The 15,960-nt window shown below is 34.2% G+C and overlaps 3 protein-coding genes and 1 non-coding gene across 11 annotated transcripts; 1 reads left to right on the forward strand and 3 right to left on the reverse strand.

Moving 5' to 3' along the window:
• Positions 1 to 195: 195 nt before the first annotated feature.
• LOC108224273 (pachytene checkpoint protein 2 homolog) lies at positions 196 to 6,058 on the reverse strand. Its single transcript, XM_017398795.2, has 14 exons — positions 5,714 to 6,058; positions 5,538 to 5,601; positions 5,275 to 5,381; positions 4,756 to 4,823; positions 4,108 to 4,211; positions 3,927 to 4,031; positions 3,357 to 3,446; positions 3,196 to 3,271; positions 2,652 to 2,721; positions 2,485 to 2,555; positions 2,131 to 2,221; positions 1,157 to 1,290; positions 842 to 973; positions 196 to 755 (listed from the first exon to the last, which is right to left on the reverse strand). The coding sequence occupies exons 1-14, from the start codon at positions 5,862 to 5,864 to the stop codon at positions 615 to 617; spliced, it is 1,404 nt and encodes a 467-aa protein (XP_017254284.1). The 5' UTR covers positions 5,865 to 6,058; the 3' UTR covers positions 196 to 614.
• A 1,305-nt stretch (positions 6,059 to 7,363) lies between these two features.
• On the forward strand, positions 7,364 to 7,786 carry LOC108225315 (uncharacterized). The gene has a single exon (XM_017400152.2). It carries the CDS (start codon positions 7,364 to 7,366, stop codon positions 7,784 to 7,786), a length of 423 nt encoding a protein of 140 aa, XP_017255641.1.
• A 1,093-nt stretch (positions 7,787 to 8,879) lies between these two features.
• On the reverse strand, positions 8,880 to 14,221 carry LOC108226879 (E3 ubiquitin-protein ligase MBR1). 8 transcript variants are annotated; one of them, XR_010284842.1, is made up of 9 exons: positions 13,940 to 14,217; positions 13,595 to 13,672; positions 13,341 to 13,484; positions 13,173 to 13,250; positions 12,924 to 13,067; positions 12,531 to 12,816; positions 11,931 to 11,970; positions 10,595 to 10,698; positions 8,880 to 10,492 (listed from the first exon to the last, which is right to left on the reverse strand). XR_010284842.1 is itself a non-coding variant. In XM_064080455.1 (8 exons), exons 1-7 carry the CDS (start codon positions 14,120 to 14,122, stop codon positions 12,535 to 12,537), a joined length of 843 nt encoding a protein of 280 aa, XP_063936525.1. In that variant the 5' UTR covers positions 14,123 to 14,217; the 3' UTR covers positions 8,880 to 11,970; positions 12,531 to 12,534. The 8 variants fall into 8 exon arrangements, 5 of the variants coding, with proteins under 5 accessions (XP_063936525.1, XP_063936524.1, XP_017257362.1 ...); XR_010284841.1 differs by having other exon boundaries at positions 10,595 to 10,708; XR_010284840.1 differs by having other exon boundaries at positions 10,595 to 11,970.
• Positions 9,063 to 9,134, reverse strand: TRNAW-CCA (transfer RNA tryptophan (anticodon CCA)). The gene has a single exon. It is a non-coding gene; the product is annotated as a tRNA-Trp (tRNA).
• Positions 14,222 to 15,960: the final 1,739 nt, after the last annotated feature.

A 15,960-nucleotide genomic window follows, 5' to 3' on the forward strand; every position in this document is an offset into this window, starting at 1 on the left:
ATGGTTACTCAATTCGCAGAAAGTAAAGTTCTAGACTGCAATAAATAAGGGTCTTCCACAAACAAACTGAGTCCACATTTAAATTGTCTTTTTCAAATGAACTATTACTACCACAGACCTCTTCACTTTAAGTCAGAAACGTTGATCTAATCTAAATTAGTTATTTGAAAATGAATCTACATGCTAATATAGATGAGGGTAAATTAAAACTTAAACCAACTTGCACAAACAAATTATTATCCAGGCTAGCTGGTGAATGTAAACATAAATAGCTAGAGGTGGCTTAAGTTCAAATAAAGGAGGAAAAAAAAAAAAAAAAGACAGTTTCTGCCAATTTGTATTTAGTGATGGTTATACATGTCTAACGTACAAATTAACAGAAGAGTAAAGAACAGCTGAAACATCACTACGTAGTAGTAAGTTTGTGATTTCCCATTTGTATATGTAACTGTACAACAGAACTAGGTCAGTAACCAATTGCTTTGATAAGAACTGCAATGAAGTTACGTTCGATGGCCTATCACTCATATACCAAGGCTCATAAGTCATGGATACTGCAGGATTGGAATCTCATACTATCCGGCAAGAATCTTTCAGGTTAAGAGCTATTGAATTCAATCAGGTAAATCAGAACGCTCCCTTTTAATTGTATCTCTCATTGTACACAAAAACTTGTAGAGTTCACAAGTACTAGGGTTGGCGAGTGCTGCATGTGTCAAAAATGGAAGTTTTCTCAATGATCTTCCACTCAAACCCTGCATAGGAAAGATTACAAACTTCGTCAAATTTATGATAGTATTGAATTTCAGTTTAATTTGGTCTAGATGTCATGGATTCTGACCTCACATGCTTCAGCAACTTCATACAACTGTTGGCATAAATGCAATGGGGTTTGGGACTCTTGCGTTACTGCTACACTTAACTTCTCTTTCAGACTACAGTAATTTGGTAGAGACTGAAGGCCTATTCCTTCCTACAACATTTCAGTATTTTTTTATATTCTTGTAAGTTTCTAATGTAAAACTGAAAGAGAGGGAAACAGGGCATTAAAGTATAAGGACATGGATTTGGAACCATTTACCTGCCTTTATCAGGGAAACGTCATCATGTCATAAAAATATGAAATTATATGGCATAAATTTTGTTCAATGCACACCTGTATCTGGGAGTAAGATAAGATTCCAGTCCGCAAAAGCTCCTCCAAGCAGGACCTTAATATTTCATAACGTGCTTGAAGAGTTGGAGGGCCTACGTAGGCTTTTATATCAGCACGATCAACGAAAGCTATATCTGCAACAGAAATAAAATGTATATTTTATAGATTTCAAGGGTCTTTAGTCCGAGATCATGAGATGCCAAGATCATAGTGACAGGACCCTATTCCATAGATAAGAAGAAAACGAGGCCCAAAAAAACTCACAATTGTAGACAGAAGAAGAATGGTAAAACTCAAGCAAGACATGGATACTAAACATTTTGCAAATATTTTTTGTCATCAAGTTCCCAGTTCCTGAATTTTGATCAAGTAATGGCGTGTCAAAAACCTAGAACTTGGCACAAAGAAGCAAAAAACTAATAGCTGGTTCTGTGACTTGGTAGGTGTTGGTTCCAAGATACAAAGAGTAGGTTGCCCATTTGTGTGAAATGACCAGTGTGGCTTATCTTTCTCATTTGTGGGTCACAATCTTTTTTGTTAGATAGAGGGGGTAAAATTGTTTCTGAGCTTCATATGGAAAAGATGTAAATGCAGGTTGCATATAATATATGCCCTATTGAAAATTTGACATACCACAAAAACAAAAATAAAATAATATTATAATAATAAATAAATAAAATTGAACATGCACTGTTGATATCAAACTGGGGTTACTTAGAGAGATAAACTGCTCAACACCGAGAAGAATAGCAAGTAGACAACTATAAACATGTGGGCTGATGAGATCTAGATACCGAAGATACAAAAGTCAGATTTTATTAAGAGACCACTCAGCATTACAAAGCCATCAATTATGTGCTTGTAGCTTAAACGTATCAATATTACTTATCTGATTACTACAGTGGGTAATAAGGGAAAATGTTGACGATTCTGTGAATTCTACAGGTAAGTGATCAATGATCATCATGACCTACCTATGGCAGCTGTTATATTGGATGTTGTCAAAACTATCACATTTGGCGAAGATTTCAGTTTGTCCATCTGGGTCAATAAAGCATTCACTACCTGCAAAACCACATTCAAATCCCCAGATGCCTTAAAGATAAACAATGGACTGCATAACTGCATGCTTTAGTGAAAAACAATCTTTTTTTTCCTATATATATACAGCTATTTTTCAACATGTGGTGCTAATGTAGGAATTAACCTATATGTAATATAATGTGATGTGAGTGCTTAGATAAATCATGAAAAAATAAATTATCACTGAATTGTATGATTAATTTTGCAGTACTTTAATTTTATAAATGAAGAAAATAGCTATATACCCGTATCGAATCTGATGGCTCAGAACCAGACAAAGCAGACTTTCTAGCAGCTGCAAGGCTTTCAACTTCATCTGCAAATTTGACCCAGAAATATGAATACACATTCAGATGGACAGACAACCAGAAACATGAACAGATATACTTGTCACTTGATAATCAATTCTCACCAATCAAAACAAATACCAGATTGTTCTCTTCTTCCACCATTTCTTGAATTTTTTGGAAAAGCTTCGCAACCTGAAAGAATCACATTTTGTTATGGTACAAACTTTTTGACCTTATTTAATCAACTAATATTTTGGAAAACTTTGTACCATGCTATCCGTTATCTGCTGACTGAATGGAGAAAAATAAAAGCATGTAAACAAGAATGCAGAAACCAAAAGTGAAGAGTGTCCTTTACGGAATTCATAAATCATCAAAGACAATATTGACCTCTGGATTCAGAGAACATAAACTGAACTCATCAATAAGTTATACGATATGAATGCACCCAAAATAATTGATATCATTTTTTAGTGATTCAGATCGCAGTATCTCATGGTTGCATTTGAATCTAATTATCAGAGATTTGGGAGGAAGCACAAACTCATAGTGCCATACTGATATCTAAACAACGCATGTGGAATATATATAAGCCACAAGATAACAAACAAATAGGGTTTCCGAGAAGAAAATACGTCATAAGATATGCAATCTTGTATAACGTACCAGTTTTCCACTTTCTGAAAACCATTTACTAAACAAAGAATGGGCATTAACTTCAATCAACTGGCTCTGTGGGTATCTGATTATTGGACACGGTGGTGGCTGTCAGCAGGAAAGTGCAACAAAACAGTCAACAGACTACAAAGATGTAAAACAGTAAGAACCTGGAGCTAAAACGTATGGAAAGCTTCTGAGCCAGCGCTTTGCACAGGGATGTCTTGCCTGTCCCTGGAGGTCCATGTAGAAGAATGATCCTACAAACAATAGACATAAAGCATCAGCAAGAGGTCAAATAGACATGATAAGAATAATCTTTTGAGAACTAGTGCATTTCTAACAGACCATCCTTGTAAATAATTTGTACACCGGGAATTGAAAAGAAAGGAAAACAGAATACGAGCTTTAACTCTACACTCGAAACTTGTTAATATTTAGGATGCTAAAAGATACGAGTAATAATTAATTGCAGCAATCTACTATTTTTCTCATTAAACATGCAAATGTATTCATGCAACAAGATGTATGTGTCAAGTAAAATTATTATGTATTTTGTTGTATGCGTTCTCTATCTAACAATTATACACCTTCTGGTAAATCATCAACAACTGATCACAAAAATTATACACCTTTATAAAGAAAATTGAAAAAAATTTGAAAATTCAGTTACAACTTCAAGTTGATTGTTCTTATATTGAATTTGTATACATATGTCAACTGAACAAAGATATCCATACCGGTTCCATGCCACAAGGAAGGGATTAACACCTTTTTCGGTAAAAAGTAACGCACTAGCTGCATATCGCAATAACCTCTGCTTCAGACCAGACTCATAAATCAAGCTGCATAAGCATATATTAAAATTTTAGAGTCAAGAATTGTGAAATCTAAAGAGTAGAATATCTATTAAAGATCAACCTTTCCCACATTCCATCAAATTCTTTTGCAGGAAGCATCCATTCATTAAAGCTGGAAAGATTGTTATCCCCACTTAAGTCTTCACAAGGTCCTTCTTCACTTAGCTGTATTCAAGGACAACCCAAAAAATTCACAGAATCACTGTCAGCTTGTCAAATGCATCAAACAAAATTATGCAGTAGTTATGGAAGGAAGCATTACCAGTACTTCTTAAAATTTGATACATTCACAGGGACTAGCCACATTAAGTATTGGACCTAGGATTAACTCTAAAAATTGAAGTACTTTTGTATTTATAATATCATATGGCGAGGCAAGAAGTTTTCTAAGTGTGCAAATTCAAAGAAAATTTACTAAAAAGGTGAGGAGAAATTTTCTAAATGCGGAAACATCGTAAACTTTATTGAACATCTTAGGAGGAATCTCGTGCAAACATTGTGGTTGTAGGGGTATAAAATTGAGAATTCCCAGTTTATCATTATGTAACTGAGGACGCAAAATATCTTTTGTTTGCGTTGTTCAACATGAGCATCCACAATATATTAGGCTAAAAATATCATACTGTTGTATATTAAAGTTATCACAAATGCATACATGGAAGAAAACCTTTGGATATAATGCTCATAGTAGGCCAAATAAATAAAATACCTGAAAGACATGCACTACAGGTTTAACTTGCCAAAACAGTAGAATATCATGGTTCTCCACCCACACATCTGCAAACAATCATCAATAAGGATGCAGAAACCCCAGAAATAGAGGTGCAGAGAATGCAAGCATTAGAATCAGAAAAATTACGAGAGATACTTAAATGCCCCTATCACTATCACAAAATATAATGGAAAGAGCTGAAAGGGATAAATATATATTCCACTAACTCATATTATTTCGAAAAAATAAGATCAAAAAGTAGTTTGCATATGTTCTGAAAATCTAAGCAAAATGGACTTGCACAAACAACATCTTGAGAAATTGCTAATATATTATCTTCTACACTATTGAAGATTAGTGTACAAAAAGTGCACATCTTATTTTCTTAAATTAGGAGTACATATTGTATGTTTCACTTATATGTTGGCTTATAAGTTATAACTATTATAAGTTTAAAGATTATATTCATATCTCGAACTATAATAAAACTCGGTAATTTCAATAGAACAATGTTACCTGTATCACAAACACAGATTCTTTGTACATTGTCTACCAGAAACTGGTCATCAGGTGGTATTACAATGGGACCATCAATATAGCTCAAGCTTCTCTTTTCAAGCATCCTGCGCACATTTATAAATGCATAATACTAATTACACACTCAAACTGCAGAGCATAATTCAACAATATGAAAAAAACGAGAGCACGTCAAAATCAATTAATCAAATATTCCTATCGATAAAATCCGAGAAGTAAACAACAGAGTTACAAGAGTTTACTTCTCAACTGCAGTCTGAACATCTTCGATTCGAGCCGTACTTGATGATTTTAAGCATACTTCAACTGCAATTACATAAATAAATTCACATATTATGTGACACGTGGAAAATACAAGTATATCTGTATGTACATGTGTGTGTGATTGAAGTGAGGTAGCACATATAGAGGTGTGTACCTGAAACGAGAAATTTGTCCTCGGAAATGGCTGTAGGTGCCGGAGAAGGAAGAGCAGGAGGTGGAGGAGGTTCGAAAACGACGCCGTTTAGGTCGGAGGGGGTGACATTCACAGGATTTTGCTGTTCCGAGATTTCCATTGGAGTACTCATTTCTTCTCTCTTCCTCTGTCACTTTATCTCTCTCTCTCTCTCTCAATCTATCTCTATATATATCTACCAATCTCTCTCTGTAAATTATTGAGGTAGCTAGCAATGAGAGAATACAAAACCCTAGAAATTAGCAGAAGGGGGAATGGACTTCTAATTTTAGTTTCAAAATGCGCGCGGGAGGGTTGCTGTAGTTTGTTTTTTCTGGATTGCTGGCGTCGTTTTTTAATTGTTAATTAACTATTTTTCTCTTTTCTTTTTATGTTTGAAAGATCTTTTTTTTTTTATTAAGACACGTTACTAAACTAGATCCTAATATAATAGTTGGAGCATGGAGTTTCTTCAAAAAAATTGATTATCATATAATTATAAAATAGATAAATATGACGAGTATGTTAGATAATAAAATATCAATATATGAAATATTTAATTCTAAAAACACGTAGGCCATTGCGTGAGCTCTTGCATTTACCCGGTGCGCATATGAAGGGTAGGGGCTGTGAGTTCTTACATAAAAAAACGATGAACTAATAAATACAAATCAACATGCACAAAAATTGAAAAACTAAATAATGGTACCAACCAAAAAATCGTAAAAATAATGAATACGAAATTAAATATAACAAAAAGAGAATCATTTCAGCACGATTGGATAGCCCAGTGGTGGGTTTATCCTCCGTTGACCCGGAACATCCGGGTTCGACTTTGGCTCACCCCGAGAATTATTAGAACAGATACTAAGTTGTAAGACATATAAGACTGCATTATCAAAAAAAAAGAAAAAAAGAATCATTTGATGATCACGTTAAAAATATAGAGTAATAAATTCACAACTCATCATTCCTGGTTCAAAAAAGAATGTCCTCTGATGATCACCAATTATGATATATAATTATTGCATAAATCAAGTGGTTAAGAGTTTATCCTAAAAGAACATCCTCTGATGATCACCAATTATGATATATAATTATTGCATAAATCAAGTGGTTAAGAGTTTATCCTGTAGCGACAATTTAGTAGAACACGTACTTATTTGTAAGATCCATTAATGATATCCGCAAAAATTCCCTTATCCCTTGTATAAGAAAGTGTCTAAAATAACACGAAAATCATCACCAAACTGAACTACTGAAGGACTAATATCTCTTTGTATAACAGAAATTTCTCGTGTTTGTAACAAAATTTTTTCTTCAGACAAATTCAATGAAATCATAAGTGTGTCTCATTGATGCTGCTGAATTGCTGATTGTTACTTTCGGTAAGATATTTCCAAGAAAATGACAAAAGATAATCCATCATTTTCAATTTCATTCCCACCACACACTCATACAAACATATCTAGCACTGATTATGGACTCAAATTCATATTTCAAACATCTCAATTCTGTATCACCAATTTATGCAAGGCTCTCATCTCTTCAAAACTAGTTAACATATTCCCATATGCAGAGAACCAAAGATTTAGCTAGCTCTAGCTCATACATGTCACTTGTTACTTGTCAATGAAGAAGAAGCAAAGAGAGGTAAAAGATGAGCATGAGCTTGAGATTATCAAGGCTGTGGCACAAGCATGGTATGGACACTCAACAAGTCCTAGTACTTCTAGTTCGACAAGTGAATTCGATGCACCCCGGATGAATTTTAAGAGCAAGCCGTCTCGATTTAAGCTCGAAGCTTACAATAATAAGTCCTTGGCGATGAAGCATACTAATGGTGGCAGTTGGGACTTTGGGCAGTCACTGTGGGACTCTTATGAGATTGTTAGCGTGTCCAAGAAACTAGATGCTGCTCTGGTGCTTGACCATCGTTGTTTCGACTTGGATAAGGCTGGTGAAGGGGAGAAGAAGAGGAAGCCTAAAGAAAACTCGAATAGTTTAGCAAGTCTGTTAGGGAGAGTGTCATCCAGAAGATTCAGGGGAGAATGAAACTCAGATTTGGTCATCACAGAGTTTTGCTTACTCATTCTGTACCAAACCAAACGTACTCGGTATATCCCCTTGAAAACCGCGGGGAGGGTAAATGTACGCATGTTCACTCGTAGTAGTGTTTTATATATCAAATCATATTAACATCTTGTTATTATTGTTTTTTTGGTTAAGATCGATCAAGTTCATTTATAGAAACCATACTTATCTGCTAGAATTACATCAGACTCATGATAAATTAGTATATCACATTACATATCGTAGCTGCTTATATAATCTCAGTAGTCCAGTACATATACAGAAGACCAAGTTAAGTATATAACTTTGGCTATGCATCAAAGATGTGAACTTTTTATTCTAGGCGGTGACATAGAAGCTGTGAATTACTTATGCATCATATAAAATGGAGTTTCCGCGCTTTTAAACCGCTTTGAAGGTCTGCCACTTGGCAAGCTCAAACGTCTTGTGCTTTTGCCTGATGAATCCATCAGCTTCAGCATCAACACTTCCTCCATTAGCTCTTTCTTGCTCGATGAAATGAACTTTCTTTTGACCCTGTGGAGCTTGATTCCTGTGATGCGGCTGATTAGTGATCAGACGCGGCTCTCCCTCTCTCTGTGTACTAGCCTTATTATTATTGTTATGCATCATATAGATATTTGGATAGCGAGGAAGATCAGTGACAACGCTAGGCATCCTTTCAATCCTTAGAAGATGATCATGGTACCCTTGGGATGTAGTGTTCCAGCCATAATCCAGCTTGTCATTGGCATGACCATCGTTGTTGTTCGAGCTGATTTTGAACATTTCTTTAGCAGTGAGCAAAATCTTTGTGAAATCTAGCAAGCTTTCTTGGCAAAACAAGCGATAACGAAGGTGCATTTATATAGAGTGCAGATATCCCAAATATGCCAAGATGATAGATGAGTTTTGCCTTTGCATCTTATTCTTTAGCCAGCCAAACATACAGGAACAGAGACACGAAGGACTTCTAAGGTACCATGCCTAACTTGGAAAATATCTTAGATTGAACAAGTTTATCGGAATCTTTATCAAATTTATTAATCAAAAAAGAAAAAGGGTTAGTTCAATGTTCTTGTTCCAGGTAAAGGGGTTAAAGGGGCAAGATTCTAGTTGATCTTGATCTAACTTATGGTATAATATAAAAAAGTGCAAACCAAAGTTTGAGAAAAAATCTGTCGACTATTCTGTCACAGAAGATTTTATAAGAGAACTGCTGGTATACAGTAATCACAAAGGAAAGTAAAAAAATGGATGAACCTGACGTGAATCGAACACGCAACCTTCTGATCTGGAGTCAGACGCGCTACCATTGCGCCACAGATCCATTTATAAAAAATATTGTATTTATTAGAAATAAACAATACTGACCAGGAAGTCGTTTTAACAAAAACAAACCTAATTAGAGCAAACAACACTCTTAAGTCTTACTGATAAGTCGCCTTGAGAGCCTAGCAAAAATTCACAGCCAAGTAGCCAACACTACAAAATAAAAGAGCTTGCACTGAAATGATAGACAGAATATACCCTTGTAGGCATGTAGCACTTCTCGAGAGTAATCTTTGATTATCATTCAGAAGAAAGTATATTACATAAATCATCCATTCACATCATTCACTTTCATGTGATGCTGTATAGTTAGCTTTCTAACGGAAAAGCTGAAACAACCAGGACTGTGAGTTGCGCAGACAAGATGCTTATCATTTTTATTTAGCACTCGAAGCTAACATTATACATTACCTACTCTTGTAAACCAGTGACATTTCCTAATTTGTCTGTGTAGATGTATAACTTAGTTACAAGCAATGGGGATATAAATGCGATTTTCTTTCAAAAAATGCACACTACTGAACGTTAAAAAGTAAGAAACGAAACAAATAATTTGGAAAGGGACATGTTAGATTACCAACGGTGTGGCAAAAAGCAGACTATGTTGTTAACATGAACTGCCCTTATAAAATGCAATCTATTCAAATTTTAATCTAAATTTGCTATACATGTCGACTATTGCACATATCACTCAATGCAACATTATGAGAGGAAGACACAAGAAACTGGAAACCTGCTCTCTTCTAGTTTTCTAAAGTTCAGTGGTCTCCATTTCTGAATTCTGAAATGATCTTGTTAAATGATCTTAACATTAATTTCTATTGCAACATTTATTGGTTTCTAGTTTCTGGGAAAAATGTGCGTCATTTTAAGTTTTTAATTATCGTTATTAAACCACTCAAAAAAGAATAATTTTATAAATCTAGAATTACTCTTATGTGCACTAGTTCTCATGAACTTTTATTTGTTTTCAATTTGTCTACTCATTATTTTTTTTCATTTAATTTCATCATCAAATTCCCACATTTACAATAGGCTGACAATGTTGAATGGGACTTATGATCACTAGCTGGGACATCATATCCGGGCAACATCAAAATTCTTATCTGCTATTTCTCGCCTGATTAAATTTATGTGCACTTGCTATGTTTTTAGTAAAGAAGTATCGATACAGAAGCAATGAATCGATACAGAAGCAATGAGCTAATCTCAATCAAGCATCTCAGGCAGCTGCATAAGAGGACATTCCTTGTACTAATATAACATCTAAAGGTAACAAATAGAACAAACTCACTTGTGTATTGGCATGTTAATCTTTCTCTTGGCATGGCAAGGCCCGCATGTAACCTATCATAGCTAGAATTTCATGGAAACACACGAGACATATACATCATGGCCTTTTTAGATAAATTTAATCCAAAAAAGAATTGTGTTGTATTTCTGTAATATTTAACAAACCTATTTCTTGTTAAACAGCCTTTTGTAGCGCGCTTTCAGCTCAATGTCATGTCTTGAACCTCACACAGGAGTTAGCATTGACATGAAGTTGTTCAGTTTTACATCTGTTTTGCCCTGATAAAGTATAGTTAGTTAACCATGTTTATTTACTATACAATCATTTATAAGCAACTCCTTCATTCAATGTCATTGCCTATTCTGATCGCAAGAAAGCTTTTATCTGAATAACCTTTTCCATTTCATATAATTTCAAGATACTAAAGTTGTAAAAAGGATTAATACAGAACAGATCATATGCCGTCAAAGTTAAAAAAATTATTTGAAAAATCACAAGGTAATCTAATCAACTCAACTGCAACTTATAATTTGGTTCAAAACATATAAAGATACCACTTACAGGTTACAATACATATCACTTACAAGGGGGTGAATATGCAAGTATACTGCCAGTAGAAGCATTTAAAAAAATTGCACCTTTCAAAAAAAACATTGCACTCAGTATTAACCAAACAATTTAACCTTATACATGATCCGAGTTATATCTTATTATAAGCTAGGTAAGATGTCAGTAAATCACAAAAAATCAAGAATATTACGTGGAAAACGTACCAAGATCTTTACCGCAGGAGCTCTCAGTTATTCTTAGGCACACTTATTAATAGGTAATGAGATAGATAACCTATTGGACTTGCTCTAAAGAGCCTTCTGCAGCACTTTAGCTTAAATGTTACATTTTAAAATTCACCCACAAGTAGGCATCAAAATGGATTTGTTTACTTTTATATTTTCTTTTCCCTGATAAAGTAGTTGTCCATGTTTATCCACTATATTGTAATTTATATGCAACTCGATTATTCAATGTGCTGCCTATTGTGATCTCGAGAAAGCTTTTTGCTAATTATTTTTTTCATTATATATAATTGCATGATACTAAAGTTAATGCAAATTTAGTAGGATTTTCGATACTGAACAATGCATATTATGCCATGAAAGTTAATATTTTAGTTGGCAAATGACAATATAATCTAATCAAATCAACTGCAACTTATACTAATATTTTTCCTGGAACCACTTCTACTAATACTTGGTTTAAGACATATCAAGATACCATAAAGCGGTTACAATACATTTCATATTGTAAGGTGGTCGTATATACTATATATCAAGTATAATAACAGCACAAGCATTTAAAAATATTGCACCTTTCATCAAAGAAATTGCACCCAATATTAACCGAACGACTCAGTTTTATACAAGATCAAATTTCTATCTCATGAAATGCTAGGTAACAGGTCCATAAATCAGAGAAATCTAGAAAACAAGGTGAAAAACATACCAAGGTCTTGACTGGGAAGCTCTCAATGTGAGCGAGTGAACTGCAACAACATTGAAGAAAGAACCTAACGTTACGATCATAAAAACATTTGCGAAATATGCATTACAAAGAGAAAACATTTGTAGCTGCATCCAAATTTATGTATAACAAGGACAATCATAGCTCTAGTAATAACTTCTGCAACTGGGCTCCCAATCACAATTCCCTAATATAGAGCAACAAAATCCAATTGACTACATAAAACAAATAATCCAGAATGGTATATACAAATTTCAACAGAGTAATAGCAGTTCTCTGTTGACAGTATACCCAGGCTTGCATACACAGGAGATGATTTTCTGGTTAAGGCTCAAGGGGTGAAAAGATAATTTGTAAACCAAAAAAAGGGCAAGCTGGCATATAATATAGATTATAGATGCGGACTTGAACAATCAGTCAAATAAACTCCATACAGAGTAAGAACTAAAATCTAACCGACTTGAAGACACCTAGTACAATTCATCAAATAACACACTTTTAATTATAATTCCAATAACTGTCCTACAGTCCTACTTCTGTTTTTCCTCTAGCACTTGTCAACATCTGTCGGTGAAGACCTACCAATTCATGTTGACAATGAAACAGCATCAGCTTTGCAGATAGGGCAGCTATTATGCTGCTGCAACCATTTCTTTACACATTCCACATGATACTCATGTCGACACTGAAGGCCTCCGATCAGTTCATCTTTTTCATACTCACCCTGGCAAATGACACAGATGTCAGGTTCTTCATTAATCCTTTCACTTGTAGCATCATAACTTCTTACTTTTAGATGTCCCATAATTGTTTCCTCTGATAATCTGCTATCTACTCGTCCCATTTGCTCTTCAAGCTCAAGATTTTCCTGCATTGCATGATCAGATAACGTTAGTATTATTATGACTTAACAACTCATTAATGATATAATGTGAAATTTCTAAAACCACTTTAAGGTGTACAACAATAAATTACCTCGTAAGTAGGCTGATTATATAAACGTGAACGGATTGAATGTGCCTGAATCGGGAGGTAATCATATGTTGGTTCAATTATCACCGTTTCCTCCAAAAATCTGCTATCAACTTGTTCCATTTGTTCCTCAAGCTCAAGACTTCCCTGCGTTACATAATTTGCTATTGTGAGTACCAGTATGGCTTAACAAGTCATTAAGGTTACAAATTGCAAGCTCTAAAAACACTTTAAATTATACAGATATATTACCTCGTAACCAGGCAGATTATATAAATGTGAAGGATTTGACCGGTAATCACCTGTTCCTCCCATTATCGCTGTTTCATCCTGCAAAAATTTTGAATTATATTGTTAAAAACAATAATGATATAATGTGAAATTTCTTAAACCACTTTAAGTTGTACAACAATAAATTACCTCGTAAGTAGGCTGATTATATAAACGTGAACGGATTGAATGTGCCCGAATCGGGAGGTAATCATATGTTGATTCAATTATCACCGTTTCCTCTACAAATCTGCTATCAACTCGTCCCATTTGTTCCTCAAGCTCAAGAGTTCCCTGCATTACATAATTCGCTATTGTAGGTACCAGTATAGTATGGCTTAACAAGTCATTAAGGTTTCAAATTGCAAGCTCTAAAAACACTTTAACTTTTACAGATATATTACCTCGTAACTAGGCTGATTATATGAATACCAAGCATTTGACCGGTAATCACCTGTTCCTCCAATTATCGCTGTTTCATCCTGCAAGAATTTTTGAATACAGGGTTAAAAACAATTTCTATCAAATTTAATTTTAAACGATAACTATGTATATTTCATGGCAACAGATGGATATATATTTCGTTTCAAACAGAGAGGGGGGCGAGAGAGACAAAGCAACAGAGAAGGGGGCGTGAGAGAGAGAGGGGGCGTGAGAGAGAGAGGGAGAGGGAGAGAGAGAGAGAGAGAGAGGGAGAGGGAGAGGGAGAGGGAGAGAGAGAGAGAGAGAGAGAGAGAGAGAGAGATTACTTGAAGGTGGAGAGCAATATTGGGAGAATGCAGAGACAGGTAAAGCGGTGAATTGAAGGCAGGCCAGCGACGATAATGAGCAGCAGCATGTGGCAAGTAGTTTGCAGCAGAAGATTGGAGGTATGGATTGTTCATCATCTGATGTCTTGGGTGATTAGGAAGACGATGAGCAGGGGCTGTCATTATGAGAATGGCGTGTTTAATATGCTAAAATTGCAGATGTTCTGTTTGTGATTTGTGGAGATGTTTAGAGAGGAAGATCTATGTATTTAATAAGTTAGCCGTTAGGTTGAGGGTGTGTGCCCACTTTTTCTTTTCTCAATCTGATTTTGAATCTAATTATCTATTTTACTTTTCTCGATCTGATTTTGAATCAACTTATCTGGTCATATCTATAACTATATTATTAAACCGAAAATATTATATAATAATTTTTCTCTTTAAATAAAATTATATTTTTTTTATATATTTTAACTAAAGAAAACTCAATTTTTCTAAAATTAACATCAGACAGCATAGCAATCACCAGTTTTAACTAAAGTATATTATCTTTTTCGGATTCTTAACTAAAAATCAATTTTCCAACAATTAGACATGCAACCTACGTCGCAAAAGATAATATTATTATATATAATTATTAATATACAATCGATGATATGTTTTAACTGAATACATGAATGTTATTTTTAATTATTTCATGTTATCACTTTAAAAGTAATATCACAAATCTATACTATCTATTTATTAGAATATACTATACTATTTATTATTATTATCATCATCGTTATTATTATACTATTAAAATTGAGATATTAATAATTTTGTTGGTCGGTCGAGTTTAATCAACCGGTCGATATTATTCTACGAGTCTTCTTCATATATAACGTGTTCTAATAAATTTTGTTATTATCAATTAAGTTAAAACATTTAAAAATTAAAAGTACAAATTTAAAATATATTAAATAATCATTTAATTGTAATTATGGATTGAATAGGAATATATTTGATATTTCACAATTAAATTTTTATCTTTTTTATTGTTGATTGTACTTTATATACACTGGTTTATAACTCGTGTCATGCACGGGTGATTTATAACATTTGTAACTTTATTATCTATATTTAAATAAATTGTATTGAAATACAAACCGATTATACTGAATGAATTTTCAAATGTATAAACTTAATTGATAATAAAAAGAATTATTAGCACACGTTATATATGAAGGAGATTCGTACACCAATGCCGACATGCGTGATTTATAACATTTGTACTTTTATTATTTATATTTTAAATTGTATTGAAATATCTAAGAATATCGTAAAATGTAAGTAAGGCTAAAATCACATTTCTCACCATGATATCACCTAGATCAGTCGTAATGCTCTTGGATCATCCTCTTGTTTGGAAATACTTGTTCTTAGTTAAACAATAAACACACATAAATGTCTTAATGTGGCCTTCACATCACCGTGGGAAATACATAAGCTAATCTGTTAGAATAGTGAACAATTTAGTATCAAGTCAACACTTGATATGGAAATCTGTCAATTTATACCAGGTCTAAAATTTCAAGCCAGCAGAGGAAGTCCCGACAGGAGAATCATGAATGATAACCAGTGTCCACCACAGTTCAGCAGATGCAGAGATTCTAGGAGTGGCTTATTCAAGGGCTGAAAGGTGAGGATTAGTACCTAGAGTCTTAAAAATTCTTACTTAGAACTTGGCCCAGGAAATGAACTTTAACAGAAATAGCACTATGACAGTATGACTGGCACTAGAAGCCAAGGCTGCCAAGCACCTTGCATTTCTTTAAGAAGTTATAGGTCAGCCTTGTTCTAACAAATTGCCTTCAGATAGATTACTAAGATGCCAGTCTCTGTCTACTGTAATATAACCAGATGTTGTAGCAGCAGAGGAGATTGTACAAGAGTTAGCATATTGTCAGTTACCACGCGTTGTAGCGTTTTAATTCCCACTCATAGTCCTTTCCAATCTGAATAAACCATTGCTCTCATTC

This window comes from Daucus carota, chromosome 6 (assembly GCF_001625215.2).
Source record: "Daucus carota subsp. sativus chromosome 6, DH1 v3.0, whole genome shotgun sequence".
In the NCBI taxonomy this organism is placed as follows: domain Eukaryota; kingdom Viridiplantae; phylum Streptophyta; class Magnoliopsida; order Apiales; family Apiaceae; genus Daucus; species Daucus carota.

Excerpts from the sequence above, each read along its gene's own strand:
- LOC108224273 (XM_017398795.2), bottom strand. The coding sequence starts at position 5,864 with ATGAGTACTCCAATGGAAATCTCGGAACAGCAAAATCCTGTGAATGTC. Across the intron at positions 5,602-5,713 it reads GGACAAATTTCTCGTTTCAG|TTGAAGTATGCTTAAAATCA; the intron begins GTACACACCTCT and ends ATGTAATTGCAG. Across the intron at positions 756-841 it reads AAGTTGCTGAAGCATGTGAG|GGTTTGAGTGGAAGATCATT; the intron begins GTCAGAATCCAT and ends TTTCCTATGCAG.
- LOC108225315 (XM_017400152.2), top strand. The coding sequence starts at position 7,364 with ATGAAGAAGAAGCAAAGAGAGGTAAAAGATGAGCATGAGCTTGAGATT.
- LOC108226879 (XM_064080454.1), bottom strand. The coding sequence starts at position 14,122 with ATGACAGCCCCTGCTCATCGTCTTCCTAATCACCCAAGACATCAGATG. Across the intron at positions 13,485-13,594 it reads ATAATCAGCCTAGTTACGAG|GGAACTCTTGAGCTTGAGGA; the intron begins GTAATATATCTG and ends TATGTAATGCAG. Across the intron at positions 13,068-13,172 it reads ATAATCTGCCTGGTTACGAG|GGAAGTCTTGAGCTTGAGGA; the intron begins GTAATATATCTG and ends TATGTAACGCAG.